This window comes from Solanum stenotomum, chromosome 9 (assembly GCF_019186545.1).
Source record: "Solanum stenotomum isolate F172 chromosome 9, ASM1918654v1, whole genome shotgun sequence".
In the NCBI taxonomy this organism is placed as follows: domain Eukaryota; kingdom Viridiplantae; phylum Streptophyta; class Magnoliopsida; order Solanales; family Solanaceae; genus Solanum; species Solanum stenotomum.
The window spans coordinates 2,764,699-2,779,453 of record NC_064290.1 but is presented as its reverse complement, the minus strand read 5'-3'; the positions used below and the strand labels follow the sequence as shown (position 1 = coordinate 2,779,453).

The window sequence follows — 14,755 nt, the reverse complement described above, 5'->3', positions numbered from 1 at the left end:
ATCGGTAGAACATGTACAATAACTTTAGTTCAAACATGGTTTATTTGAAAAGGCTCATTTAACATGTACAAAATCTTAATTTAGAATCGAGTAATTCAAAAATAGAGAAATTTTAGTCGGTTAGTTGGTTGACCACCTCAACTTTCATGCTATTTATTTGAATTCAATTCTCATCTCGTAATCCCTTCTCCTAACTCCATTTAAAAAAAAGGATTTAAAATAAAACTCAAAAATGACTGCAAAATTGAAAGTAAAAAAAATTATACATAAAAAGGGGTTTGCTAGTTTTGTATTTCTCTACTCTATTTAAACTGAAGGTTGACTGCACTTACTACAATCTTACTCAATTTCCATAAGTTGTCACTTTTCAAAAGAGGCTCTCATTGTCCCTTTTCCCCATACTTTTAGAAAAAATGCATAATTAAATGGAGTTTGATCAAACTATACACCTAAAATTTTACACCCTCTTTTTGCTACTTCCCTTGAGTACCACTTACCTACACCTCCATAAAAAATAAAAAATAAAAAATACTCTCTGTCTCAAATAATTTGTCGTGCCTTTTTTTTACACGTTCAAATTTCACTTGTGAATCTATAGATTTTTTTTTTGTTTTTCATTCAGTGTTCAGTATCGACATTGAAGCTCAATTGTTTCGGATTCGCTACGCATAGGCCCCATTTCGGAGGGGAGGGGGAGGGGAGGGCTCAAATTCGAGACCTCTGATTAAGGGAGGAGCAACCTCATCCTTTGACTGTGGATCTACAAACTACACTAACTAATATTAAAATCAAAGATTTTTCTACCACAGATCAGTGAGAAATTTGTGCTATAGAACATGATTTCCCACTCTATATATTTCCCACAAAACTAGCTTTACTTGGAAAATACATGATGAAAAAACTAGATTCTCACTGAAATAGTGAAAAACTTCTTAATAATTCCATATGAAATGATTACTATTATTTGTTTTCTCACTGATTCAATTAAAATGTCTATGAAAATAATCACAAAATATTTTTCAATGAGAAATTTAGTGTAAAAATGATGACTTTCTAGTAGTAATCAAGTATATTGTTGTTGATTTTCATTTACACGTCTCTAAAGAAACATTAATTAGGATAAATATTAAACTATGTTATCCTTTATAATATCACGATAACTAATTTAAGACGAAGAATAATTTAGTAGTGTATAGACATACACTCAAAAAGTAGTATATTTTAGTTGGACGGTCCAATTTTTTCCTATCTATAACTACCCTTCTGTTTGTTCAACTCACTTCCATTTTCTGCAAGCTCTCCTGTTCAAACCTATACAAAATAGGAACAAATTTGAAGAGAAAAAAATAAAATAAAAATCTCTAGGTAGATTTTCTTTCTTTCTTTACCCTATCTTTGCTATATCACCATTTTTTTTTTTTAATAAATCAAGTAACAAGAAAAATAGTCGGAAAGAAATTGTTATTTTGCTTCTTTTGGATGCTACAAACACATACACAAAAATATTATTAATTTTTCCTTTAGACTATAATTTCCCTGATTGAGGGTGTAATTTAGCTAACGAGATCGAGATATTTGTTTTGCTTTTTTCAGCTTTTTAGATAGAAGACGATGGTTTTTCCAAATAATCAGGAATTACTCGTTGATGAGTCGTCTTCTCAGTTGAGGAAAACAGGTGCAGGAGGTGGAGGCGGAGGAGGAAGAGGGAAGATTGAGATTAAAAGGATCGAAAATACGACAAATCGACAAGTTACGTTCTGCAAACGTAGAAATGGGCTATTGAAAAAAGCTTATGAACTTTCTGTTCTTTGTGATGCTGAAGTTTCACTTATTGTATTTTCCAGCCGCGGCCGTCTCTATGAATATGCCAATAACAGGTTTGTTAATTTATTTTTTCAACAAGATCTGCTTTTAACCCTAATGAAGAAGAAATGTGACAGATCTTTGCCTTTTGTGTGTGTGTTTTTTGATTTGTCTTTTTTTTTTTAAATCGATAATAGAGGGTTGCTTAGATGGTAAGCACTCTCTGTCTTCAATTCTAAGATTATCGGTTCAAGTCACTATGAGACCTAAAAAGATGGGAGCTTGTAGCGAGAGGATTTTTTTTTTCAGATGGATTGATCTATGTCAGTCTAGATATTTTGTGTGATTTTTTTCATTTTTTTTGACATAAGAAGGTGACTATGGTGGTTAGTTAAAAGATTTTAGTTTCTTCCATCACAAAGATTTGCTTGTCTAATCCTTAGTTTTCTTTGTTTTTTTTGTTTCATTTCCTTTATGAGCTTCAAAAACACTAAACTTTCCTTTGTTGCTTCTTTGAATTTACAAATAGATCTGTTGATTCGAGTCGTGAAATTAGTAATTGATGCAGATTCTTTTATTTTAGACTTCTTTAGAGTACGATTCTTTTTAGAATTTTGAGTAAACGAAAATATTTTGTGTGTCGAACTATCTAGATATAGATTTTTATAAGATAAATTTACAAGTAGGGTTAAGAGAGAGAGAGAAATTCTTAAGCTTACAAAATTTATTCCCCTTTTCTCTCTATCTCTCTATTTTTTTGGGCATCTTTGCTACTAGTAATTTTTTCTCTCTCTTCCCAATTTTTTCTGTTTGTCTGTAAGCTGTCAAGTTCTGATTTGTTTTCCATCAACTCTTCCAATTGATGCTTCCTTAATATAACATGTCATTTCAGAGATCACAGAACCAATAGCCTATCAGATTACAGATTAGGGTTTCAGGTACACCAAAAGAGTCAAGTTGCTTTTTTACTTTTGGGTGGAGCGAGGGGATCGAACTCTCACTAATAAGGTGAAAGTTAAGGTATTCAATCAATTGAGTTACTAAAAATTTCGGAAAAAAAGGGACCTTCTTCAGCTCGTCAAAATTGAATTAGGGTTATTTTGACAAGCAAGACAGTTTCAAACTAACTAGAGGGAGTTGCTCGGATTATAAGCACTCCTCACTTTCAATCTTAAGATTGTGAGTTCGTTTGAATCACCAAGGAAATGAAAAGGGTGGAAGTTCTAGATAGAGATAAAAAAAAAGGCAATTCATTATGCCTTTGTTTTTACCATTATAGCCCTTCAATAACAGAGATCGGATTTTATGTTTATGGGTTCTAATTTTATTTTATTTTAAATATTTTACAAAGTATTTAAATTAATTGTATATATATATAAAACCAAAATTTTAAACACAAAAAAAAAGCTTAAGTAAAAAATTACTAAATTCTACCGAACCCACGAGCAAATTGTATCTCCCCGCTAATCCCTCCTTGCTTTGTAATTGAGGTAAGGACAAATATTCCCCTTCTCTTTGTTTTGGTGATATCGAAAGGTCTCGACATCATATGATGATTTTTTTTTTATAAAGAAAGGGTATGAGTTTATTTGAATTGAGCCTTATATATTTGTTAAAAAATTATCCCCCTTTGGATCAATTTACGCAAAGAGGTATAAAATACAATAGTTAAAACATTTATTTTTATTATGAATTAAAGTATATATTTGAAAAAATATACAAAATATAAATCAACATATTAAATATTCAAAATATTTAACAATTAATTGTTTAACTCTCCAACAAGTAACACCTCGATATAAAATGGGATGAAGAAAATATTAAATAAATACAAATAGTTAATTACAACCTCAGTAAATAAAACAAATCATAGTCAAAAGTTAAAATTTAAAAGGGCATGATGTAGAATTTATTTAACTTCCAATTTCATGGTAGTCAAAAATTATTTATTTATTTCTAAAATATTTTTTTTATAATTTCTTGAAATGTGGGGTTGAAATATAGGGGTTAGGGTTTCATGTGATTATGAGCATAAGACATCATATAATAGGGAGTTAGACACGCATATTTGGTCACGTCACAATATTTTGTCATATATTCTTTTTTCGACGGTTCAAAAATATCAAATTTTCATCGGGGTTTCCAACTAGCCAACTTTCAACGAATTTTGTCAAAAAATTCAATTGGAAATCTACACTTCACGCAATTACGATATAGTGTCACATAAACTAAAATAAAAATTCTTTTAAGTATTTGGTATTTCCTTCTTAGTTACATATCTCTTGAGTTCTAGCTCAACTTTGACTTGAATCTAATGCTTATTACCTAATCTAGTGGGATAAATTTTACTAGTTAATTAGAATCGGAAGAGTTGATTTTTCATATGGTCATTAAATTAATAATTATTATCTTAAAAATCACCTCTCCTTTTTATTCCAATATCCTTTAAATAATCAAGTGACTTTTTGTGATACTTCCTCCCTTTCAATTGGTTTGTCTTATTGAAACTTGCTACGGAGTTTAAGAAAGTAAAAGACATTTTAAATCTTATGGTTTTAAATTAAAGATATGTCATATGTACCACAAATAGAGTTTTACTTTTAACCTACTAAGAAAAAATAACTCTTATTTTCCTATTTTATCCTCAATATTAGTTACTTACTATTCTTCAAAATTGTTTCTCAAGACTAAAGACGAATAGACTATACATATATCAATTAATATGAGTATTGTGGAAACAAATTCATATTAATCATTGTTTCTTAAGAGACATTAAAAGTATAAAATAAATTAAAAAATTATTATTATTATTAATTGAGTGATCATACGAGAAATTAAGTGGTAGCCGTAAGGAATTACAATATTTATGAAGACCTAGTCAAACTAAAAACTTTTTGATTAATTTTTGGTATTCTATTTTTTCACCATTTGTTGGTGAATTTGAGTAGAGAGGGGGTACGGTAAAGACAGGGGTCACTGCACTTTCCTTTCTTACATGGGGAAGAATGGCTGCTGACTGCCTGCAATCACACACAGTGGGTGTGTGGGATCAATTGAATTCCTTCGACGAAAATTATACTGTATAAATAGATTAAAAATAATTTCTTATAACTATACATAAATTATTGAATCTCTTGACATCGAGGAAGATTCTAATTTAGTGGCAAAGAATGTTTTAGGAAGGAGCTAGATCTAGAATTTTTAAGTTACTGGGTTTTGAATTTTAGAATAATATAGTAACATTTTATTTAGTAGATAATAAATAGATTATGTACCTATGTTAACATAAATACATGATTTAGGCTAATGCTATCAAACACCTAATTTGTATTGTAGATCCAATCTTACCTTAAGAAGTTTAGGGTAGGGTTAGATTTTAGGTATTATTATAACTTTTATATAAATTTCGGACTCTGTCATTATAAGGGTGGATTTAGGGCATAAGCAGGTTTATGAAAATCGAATACCTCTTGCACAAATCCTGTATATATCTATTAAAACAAAATTCATCCAAAATCATATTTTGAACTTGGTTACTATTATATACTTCTTCCGTTTCAATTTGTCTGTTTTGCTTTTTTTTTTTTTTTTTTTTGTCTTAAAGAATGTCTCTTTCCTTCTTTTGACAAGTCTTTAATTTTAACTTTTCACATGACATGTCAAAATCAGACAAATAAATTATAAAGACGGAATATTACAAAAAGGTAAAAAAAATTGGGGGAGAGATCTCGAGGTGGATAAAAGGGTTTTCCTTAGGGTATTATTCAATGGGTAAAATGAAGAAATATTGTAGCCAATCATGTTGTTGGATCTTGAGCCAACGTGGCAGGGAACAACCAATCACTAGCTCGACGAAATTAAGGTTACAGCTGCCTTAATTCCTCTTACTGTAAGTGCAGGAAGGATTACTTGTTCATCCTTTTAACCCAGAGGATAAAAGAAGACTCACAAATAACAATTTCCAAAACTCCTCCTCCGTCTCATTTGATGTGACATCGTTCGACTTAACATGATATTCAAGGAAAAAAAAGTTTTTCTTTTGAAATTTGTGGTTTAAATATATATCTTCGATATTTGTGTGGTTGTAAATTATTTTGTCAGGAGTGAAAAGAAGAATTTTGAAATTAAAATTATTTCTATTTAGTAAGGTGATATTTTTTAGGGACAGACTTAATAAGAAATGATGCCACATAAAATGAAGCATGTAACTAAGAGAGTATAATCTTTAGGCAGAAAGCTAATTACTCCCTACTTCTGTGAAGAATTTAACTTTTGATTTTGACTTTTTAAGAGGAATGTACAACCGTCAAAAATACTCTTTGAATTTTATAGTTTTATAAATATGGAAATATAACATTCTTTTAAACAAATATTAAAATGTTAAAAAATCACTTCTCCTTTACTTTTTACCTAGGTCAAAATCAGTTTCAGGCTATCCAATTTTTTTGAAAGGTTAGTACTTGTAATTGTAATAGTCTATGTTGCTTGGATTCATCAAAAATGTGGACGGGTACGTGTAAGATTCTCCAAAAGTAGTGCATTTTTGGAGAATCCGACACAGATAAGGCAACAATTTTGGAGAGTCCGAGCAACTTAGTTAATAGTCATTTCCTAACTTATCATACAAAGAAAACATCACTTCATACTGAAATATGCATTTTGTTCTAGTCGTCTACATCTAAAAGATTGACAAAGACATTTTGTTTAGTTGTTTAGTCTTACAAGACATATTTAGTTCAGGAATTTAATACATTTTCTTTCTCAATAAACATAGTACTATCAAAGAGAGAGCCCTAAGTTTGAGTCGTGCTGCTATCTATAGTCAAATGAAATTTCTATGTATTTGGTCGCATTAAATAAATAAAAGTATGCTATTGTTTGATCTAATAAATGATTTGTTTTGTGATTTGTGTGTATTTGCAGTGTTAGGGCAACTATTGATAGGTACAAGAAACACCATGCTGATTCCACAAGTACTGGATCTGTTTCTGAAGCTAACACTCAGGTAAACTTGTTTATATATCACTATGTTTTGATGTAATTTTCTTATTTTCAATGGAATCATCCACCTAGGGTTTCACCTCTCGTGCATCAAAGCACAAGTATAAACAAAAATATCTTAGCACTATCAATATATTGTCCGTTTTGGCCTGATATCCTCTAGACCACTTCAAGGATTTTTGACCTCGCGGTTTTGTTGAGTAAGGCTAGCTCAAGATTCAAGTAGTAGAATCAACTACTTAAGATGCAATACAATAGGTCGTGGGCTCGTGGCTTCCCTTCTTAATGGGGATAGAGGCCAAGGGCGAGGTTGATAGGTTGAGTCAAAACAGACAATAACATGAAAGTTGGGGGCTTGGATGTTAAAAATGGTAATAAAGTTTGTACCTTCCTTGGTGGTACTATGAGGGGGCAAACCTCAACAAAGACGTTACGTCTCTAAAAGGGAGGATGGGGAGGGGAGTGTTACAACCTACAAATAATTACTAATTGTTGAACTCAAAAGGGTATTCGCTAAACTCAACTGTTGAGACGTCTTTGCATTTAAACCTTAGACAAAATCGTGAGGTCCAAAAGTCTTAACTAAAAACACACAATACTTTTACTAGTTGACCTGAACCGTTACACTTACATTTTGTTTTAGTATCAATTGTACAGAGAACTAGGTATTTTCTGATCATCACAAAATTGATTAAATTAACACAACTTTTATATATTCCTCAGTACTACCAGCAAGAAGCATCCAAACTGCGACGACAAATCCGAGATATACAGACTTATAACAGGTCAGTCCAAATCGGATTTCTCTAATATAAACCATTGTGCACTATCAGAAAATCGCTATTATTTCATGAAATTTTTTTTGTTGGAATTTAACAAAATGGAACATTGAAAATGAGCGATTTTCTAATAGTGACAAAAGTTGGAGTAGTAATAATTAATGATGATGCCTAATTATGATTTTTTGTTTTGTTTAGGCAAATAGTTGGAGAGGCTTTGAGCAGTTTAAGCCCTAGGGACCTCAAGAATTTGGAAGGGAAACTTGAAAAGGCCATTGGTAGAGTCCGTTCCAAAAAGGTAAATAATTCAATTTTTTGTTAGCTGATTTCAGTGTTTTTTTATTATTACAAGGCAAAAAACTGACATATTTATCTTATCATTTTCCAGAATGAATTGCTTTTCTCAGAAATAGAGCTCATGCAAAAGAGGGTAAAACTACTAATTTATGTACTGTTATCCTTATTTACGTACTTTGACAAGTTTTCTAATGGGTCCATAAAGACTACATACTTTTTTTATATATATATAACCAGATCAGCTTCGCACATCTTAACTAATTTTACAAGATACTTGCTACCTCTCACTAGCCATAGGTTACCTAGTAGTTTTTCCTTGACTGTATTCAAACGTGAGACATCATGAACTCAAAATCTACCTTATTGACTAGTAAACCACACCATTGAATGCAGAATATAGACGGCATACTTAAATCAACTTAACGTTTAGATGAGTAATTTGAATGAGTCAAGATAAATTGAGCTAATAAATAAATAGATCGTTAATTAACTTATTCAAGTTTTGTTTTCATGAACTAATCTTATCATTTGGCAGGAGATTGAACTGCAGAACGCCAACATGTATCTACGAGCAAAGGTCCTATTCTTTTCTCTATGCTTTTATATACGTAGTCCTTGTGATAGGACTCAACTAGTATGGACGTTTGACCATGTTACATTGTGAAATTTTTTTCTAAAAGAAAAAGTTTTTGTCTTTGAAGTGGAAAAGATGTTTGACCATGAATTCAAATGAAAGTTGTTTTCTACTTTATGTGAGTAATTTGGAGTGAATAGTGAAAACATATTTTCGTTGTTCTTCAAAGTTTGGAATTCACCTATGACGAAACGTGCTTTTCCAGAGTTCAACTCTGAATGAAAATTTTTCATGATCAAACGCCTCCTTGATCAATTAGGTAATTCTTGTTTTAACTTGAAAATTAATCCTTGAAATGTACATATGTAGCAGATAGCAGAGGTAGAGAGAGCACAAGAGCAAATGAATTTGATGCCTGGAGGCTGCGGAGGAGGAGGAGGATCTGATCAATACCATCATCAGCCAAATTATGAAGATGCTCGCAATAACTTCCTGCCTGTAAATCTCCTGGAACCAAATCCCCATTACTCTCGTCGCGACGATGGTGACCAAACTCCTCTCCAGCTTGTGTATGCTTCTCTTCCTTCTTAACTGTAATTTTGCAATTTATTTATAATCATTAGTTAGACTCACATGAGTGATAAATTTTACTAAAACTTATTATGGTTTTAAGTGTGGATTGAGATTTTATACCATGAAACAAAAACTTGTTATGGAGGGAGGTGTGAGCGTTTACCTCCAGACAAGAGGGAGTTGTTCAGATGATAAACATTACTTACTTTCAATTCTAAAGTGTGAGCACTGAGCACTCCTTATTTCTAATCTTAAGGTTGCGAGTTGAGTTATCAAGAGAGCAAAACGGGTGGAAGCTCTCTAAAGAGGGTAGAAAGAAAAAAGAATCTTTACCTTTTAGTCAGATTAGGATGTGAAACTCACGAAAAAATGATAGTTCAAATATGTTTTTGACTATTTACTCTGAAACTTCAATTAGTTATGAATTTGCACCTACCTTGTGGAGGCTTTGTTATATCACAGCTGGGATAAACTAATCCCATTGTAGCTTTGATACTCCAAAGAACCTGGAGCTTCATTTTAGGTATATAGAATTGCTTTTGGTCTACTTACCAAAACCAGGGTCAAAGCAACAACTTTGCCCAAGGATTTGGTAGAATCTAATAATTTTGGCTCAAATCATATATTTGTGTTTAAAAGTTTACCTAAAATGTATTGAATGATTTGTCGAGAACCCAGTAAACAACATTGTATGCATCATTCATGGCGCTACACTAGAAAATACTTTATTTGAAGACGGTGATTCATTCTGTGTTTTTAACCTAACTCAAGCCAAAAAAAATTGTTCAATAGTCACCACTAACCACTTTTGGAGTCAAATCTTTATAGTTGCTATTTTCAATAAACGTTGGTTACATCTTTTTACGTTTTTCATACCAATAACTAATTTATAGATGAGTGTTCTTGAAGTAGTATAGATGACTCGACGGGCGGGCGGAGCGGAACTTCTTTTGTCATAGAGGTGCAACAACAAAAGATTACTTGTAAATATTTTCAGTCACTCCACCCATTGTCTTAATGTTTTGTGTCCAAGGCACAAAACTTTCTTACTTTTTGTCTTCATTTATATGTGTTGTAACTAAAGAGATTGTCAAAATCTTAAAGAAAGACAAGAAACTTTGTCTAATCTAGAAGAACTATGGCTATGGTCAGGGGAAGATGAACTGATGGGGGTTTGCCAGAACACAATTACAAGAGCGTGAATTTCGTATTTGTGTTAAGAAATTCACTTAATAGACATAAAGAATCTTATCTAGAACATTGTGATCCAAAATCCATTACCTTAGCTAGCGTTTGACTATAGATTTTGGATCAAATTCATTCGCATAAAATTCTAGATCCGCCTCTAGCCATGGTGGAAAGTTTTATGAAGTTTGCAAAAAATTGAGAAGCTTGTATCTCTCATGTATAGCTAGCCAACAGCATACCATCCTCTTAGCTTTTACTTTAGAAACAATGTTGAAGTTGAGCACTTGTATGCAAGATACAAGTAATTTCACTACTAGAAATAAAGACTTTTTTCATTGCGAATCAATCGAAAATTTGTGTTATAAAATATCATTTTTCCATCAAACCAGTTCATTGTGATAACACATGGTGGGGAAACAGATTGTCACTGAAATACTATGGAACTTCCTAATTTTTTTCTTGTGAAAACACTAGTGTTTTTTATTTTCTCACCGATTCAATCAAAATATTTGTGGAAATAGCTACTGAATACTGATTTTTAGTAGTGCTTAATTACTTCAATAATCTTTAACTGATAATTTCCCCATTTTTTGTCTTGGCTGGTGTTGTCTCTGCAGCTGATAATCATGGAGCAGGTTTTCTGAAATTTGGGGTCAAAGCTCTTCCTTCAACTTCAGAAATGCGTACTACAATTTTTAACCTATAGTGTTGTAAATCATGATCATAATTATTGCCACTGAGATTTAAACTGTTTATTTTCAAGCAATATTATTCAGTAATCTGTTAATTAAGGAATGAAAAATCTTGTTTGTTATATTATGACTACTTCTATATACTTTTACAGGCTTCTATAAATAAAAAAACTATTGAACTATACAATAATCTTTAGCAAAGCTATTTTGTTAATTTATTTATCTTTATATCAAAGTATATAATGTTTAGAAAATAAGAATGATGTTGAAACATTTATGAGAATAATTGACATACTTATTAAAGCTTTTGAAAACTTTACAGTGTGTTTGTTACTTTATAAAGTAGAAGGAATAAGTAAAGTTGCATATGTTTGAAATATTCTTCAGAAATTCTTGAAGAACTTATGAAATATCTTGGATAAATATTTAGGGAACTTTGATCTGTTTGTTTGGTTATTCTGCAGCTCCTAAGTCTCGTTACGCGTTGTTTCACTCACTAGAAGGCTATACAAACAGCAGATATATAAGTCAGTGAATGTCATCCCCCAAATCAAAACAAAAAAAAAAACAGTATTCTGCAAATCTTTAGAGCATCGATTTAGTTCATCCTACAAGAAGAACTAGTAGAAATTTCGGAATAAGTTCCTATAAACATACAAGATATTGACAAGGAATATATAGCCACTATCAGATTTCACTTGACCTTCGTTAGAAACATTTCCTGTCTTGAGTTGTTGACGATCATCTGCCCATGGTGTCATTATTTAAGATAACTTTCTATCATAGATGAAATTAAGCTACATATGACCTCAATATAGAGAAGAGTAGAGTTTTCAAAGAGTAGAACTAAGAAATTGTTATATATATATTTAAGGAAACGTACTAGAAAAATACTTTTACAATACCTATACCTATATAAACCTATTGCATCTCGAAGGTTGTCAAACATTATCTAGTCTGAGTAGTATATGGCATGCTAGCTTCTCGTCTATACAGGGAGACTACTGTGTGGTCTGATTGGAGACTGAAGGCTGTACCTTCTTCCCTCCAACTCAGAATATATATAGAGGCTAAATTCTGATACATTTCACGTTGAGAGTGAGACTTTGTCCCCTTAATTGTTCACTCCATGATTCCACATTTCCTAATGAATTCATTTGACATATTTACATGGCGGCTCCACAAGCTTCGTATCTCAGGGGCCCCAATCTCAAGCCATGGCTTGGCTGGCCCACTGAAATGTACAACTGCTCCATTTTCCAGTACAGATTGTGTGACATTAATAATGGATCGATAACCTAAACCAGCAATGTGCCATGAAGGATCAATCCGGTGCACATGACCCTCAAAAGCAATTAGAGAAGGCGGAAGTGCTCCAGGATTCCACAATTCGAAACCAGAGTTCAGGTTCTGTAAGATAGAATTAAGAGAGGTCAATGTCGGGACATTCTGCAGACATTGAAAGAAGCTGCTTAAACAAATAAGAACGAAAAAGACGCTAGAATTCAATTAGATTGATTGTTCCTTTTTTGTTTGAGAAGAAAAGCTAACACCTTATTGATAAATGATTCCAATAGCGTGAAAACCTTTCTGAAAAGATTTAAGCTAACAATCGTGTCATGTCACATGATAATAGCCACAAAATGCGCAACTTGAAACATTATGCAGAATTCCACAAAAGAGGATTCCAGTTGTGCTCTAGATGCTATCTATGTGGAGACAAGCCTGAGAGTATCAATCATTTATTTCTGAACTGTCAACTCACTGACCAGCTATGACAACTCTTTCTTAATATGGTGGGACTAAAATGGAGCATGCTAGGGTGTAATACTGAAATGTTGGGGCATCAGAGGAAAGAATGCTCAACTTGATATATTCTGCAGCAGCAGCTACGCATAAAGCACTGCTCGACTATTGATGAGATCAAGTAACAAATAGTCATTTAGAACGAATAACAATGCAGTTTATAGTTTTGATCTATAACTAATTCTGGTTGAACTATACTTACAAGTTTAAGCCAGTGATGGTAAGTTGCAGTGATGTTCGTCTTCCTCCAAGCCTGGAGATCAAAGATATTCATTCCATAAAGCCATCCGCAATGATCATAATCCAACTTAGATGATATAATAGGACTCGTAAAATTAAAGTAATCCTTGTACTTTCTTCCAGAGCAACAGTCATCTCCACAGCTCGAGTCAAAAGCTGCACCAACAACTTTCCCGTTGAGATCAAGTTCCCACAGAGATGATAAATCATGCTGTACTACAGTATCATCGTCCAAAAATACAATCTTGTTCAGGTCTGGGAAAAGCTGTGAACCCATGAAATTATATAAAAAATCAATTATTCATTGAATGTCCATGCTGAAGATCATCTTTTTGTCAGTGAAAACAATGTTAAATTAAGTTATTACCTCGGGGATATAGATGCGCAGATGATTTAAGAGGGATGTACAGCTAGGCCGTAGATGCTGCAAATCTTTTTCATGTTCATACTTGTTTGGAATATTTTCCCTTTTCATGCTGTCAAGCTTGTGGCTACAGATCAATCGATGAATCTCTATCATCTCCTTAATCCCGATATTCACCTCATGAGACCAATCATACTGATGCAATCCTCTTACTTCCAGGACAGCCGAATTAACAGAGTTTACAGCAAACCATGCATGCATTGCAGTGTATGTCTTCTTATCAGTAACTATATGAAACACCAATCTTTCTGGGATACTTGAGCTTTTAATGGTCGAGGAAACTACCACAGACGCAGCAAGTACATTGTCCGTTAAAAGAACTACATGATGGAAGGAAGGGTCAATGAGGTGGGATACATATTGGGGTGAAGGCAAGCGAGAACGTGCAGCAGCATTTTCAGCATATTCTTCAGCTAACTTGAGGGATAGGCAATGTATGCCCTTTGGTACACCGTGAGAAGCTAAGTGCCAAAAAATAGACTCACTTTGCCTTGCTGATTCTACCATTTGCTCCATTTTCATTATCTAAACAAAGGAAAGAAACACATACTTAATTCAAAAGTTAGCAACAATAAAACATTAGTCGATTTTAATTACCATGATGTACTCTGTAGTCAAGAAATTTGCAAGGAGTTAAAAAAAGAAGTCATGACACTTAAAGTTAATAAACTTATTGTTATTTCCAAAATGTCACTTTAAAGTTCAGTATAGAGTAATTCTTGAAATGTACACCTGATATTGAAACCAAAAATATGCAATCTAACTGTCGACAAACATGCCCTGTTGGCACATGAGGCTATGCCAGGCAGGAAATTTCGGAGACCCTCCCTCAGGTTGGTATGTTATGGCTGATGATCATATGGTGCAGCTTTCCCTTGGTATTATGCTGTTAGAAATAAGTTTCGATACTGCAACGGCAGCACCAGAATGGAGTTTTTCTAACATCTTAAAATAATGGAATCGTTCAAAAGGTATTAGAGAGAAGAGCCAAAACGCAATTTGATTTCAGGTTGATGACAAATTCGTCTCTTTAATTTCCTCTATTAGTCCTATTAATCAGTGGATATCGCTTGCATGGCATCAGTGTGCGGACTCCATCTGTCCATCAGAAATTGACTCTATTTCTAGTTCAATTACTTAATCCATTACAAAAAACAGGCTCAGACAGTTTTGGGTCCCAACAACCAGCAATCTTCTAGAAAGATTCCTATTCTTTCACAGGTAAAGAAAGCCTTGGAATTCTCATTTCAAATTCAGCTTCAAGATATATACTCGGGGTAACCAGGCCTTAAATATATGTAATTTGATTAAATTAAGTTACTGTGGTAACATGTAGCTGAATCTACATAAGCAATGAAATCTTGAAATTTGGCTTTAA

General features: G+C 32.7%; 2 protein-coding genes across 3 annotated transcripts in view; one reads left to right on the top strand and one right to left on the bottom strand.

Moving 5' to 3' along the window:
- The first annotated feature begins 1,503 nt into the window (after window positions 1-1,503).
- Window positions 1,504-11,091, top strand: LOC125875828 (agamous-like MADS-box protein MADS1). Of its 2 annotated transcripts, XM_049556872.1 has the most exons (8): window positions 1,504-1,877; window positions 6,727-6,808; window positions 7,528-7,589; window positions 7,782-7,881; window positions 7,972-8,013; window positions 8,416-8,457; window positions 8,827-9,023; window positions 10,833-11,091. In XM_049556872.1, the coding sequence occupies exons 1-8, from the start codon at window positions 1,612-1,614 to the stop codon at window positions 10,834-10,836; spliced, it is 795 nt and encodes a 264-aa protein (XP_049412829.1). In that variant the 5' UTR covers window positions 1,504-1,611; the 3' UTR covers window positions 10,837-11,091. The 2 variants fall into 2 exon arrangements, with proteins under 2 accessions (XP_049412829.1, XP_049412828.1); XM_049556871.1 differs by lacking the exon at window positions 10,833-11,091 and having other exon boundaries at window positions 8,827-9,045.
- A 674-nt stretch (window positions 11,092-11,765) lies between these two features.
- The window catches only part of LOC125875815 (probable galacturonosyltransferase 15), a 222,935-nt gene continuing 219,945 nt past the window's right edge, over window positions 11,766-14,755 (bottom strand). Inside the window, exons 6-8 of the mRNA XM_049556856.1 lie at window positions 13,321-13,902; window positions 12,916-13,218; window positions 11,766-12,317 (exon numbers count right to left, since the gene is read on the bottom strand). Of these exons, the coding sequence (XP_049412813.1) occupies window positions 12,030-12,317; window positions 12,916-13,218; window positions 13,321-13,902 (1,173 nt within the window). The 3' untranslated portion in view covers window positions 11,766-12,029. The remainder of the gene's footprint in view (window positions 12,318-12,915; window positions 13,219-13,320; window positions 13,903-14,755) is intronic.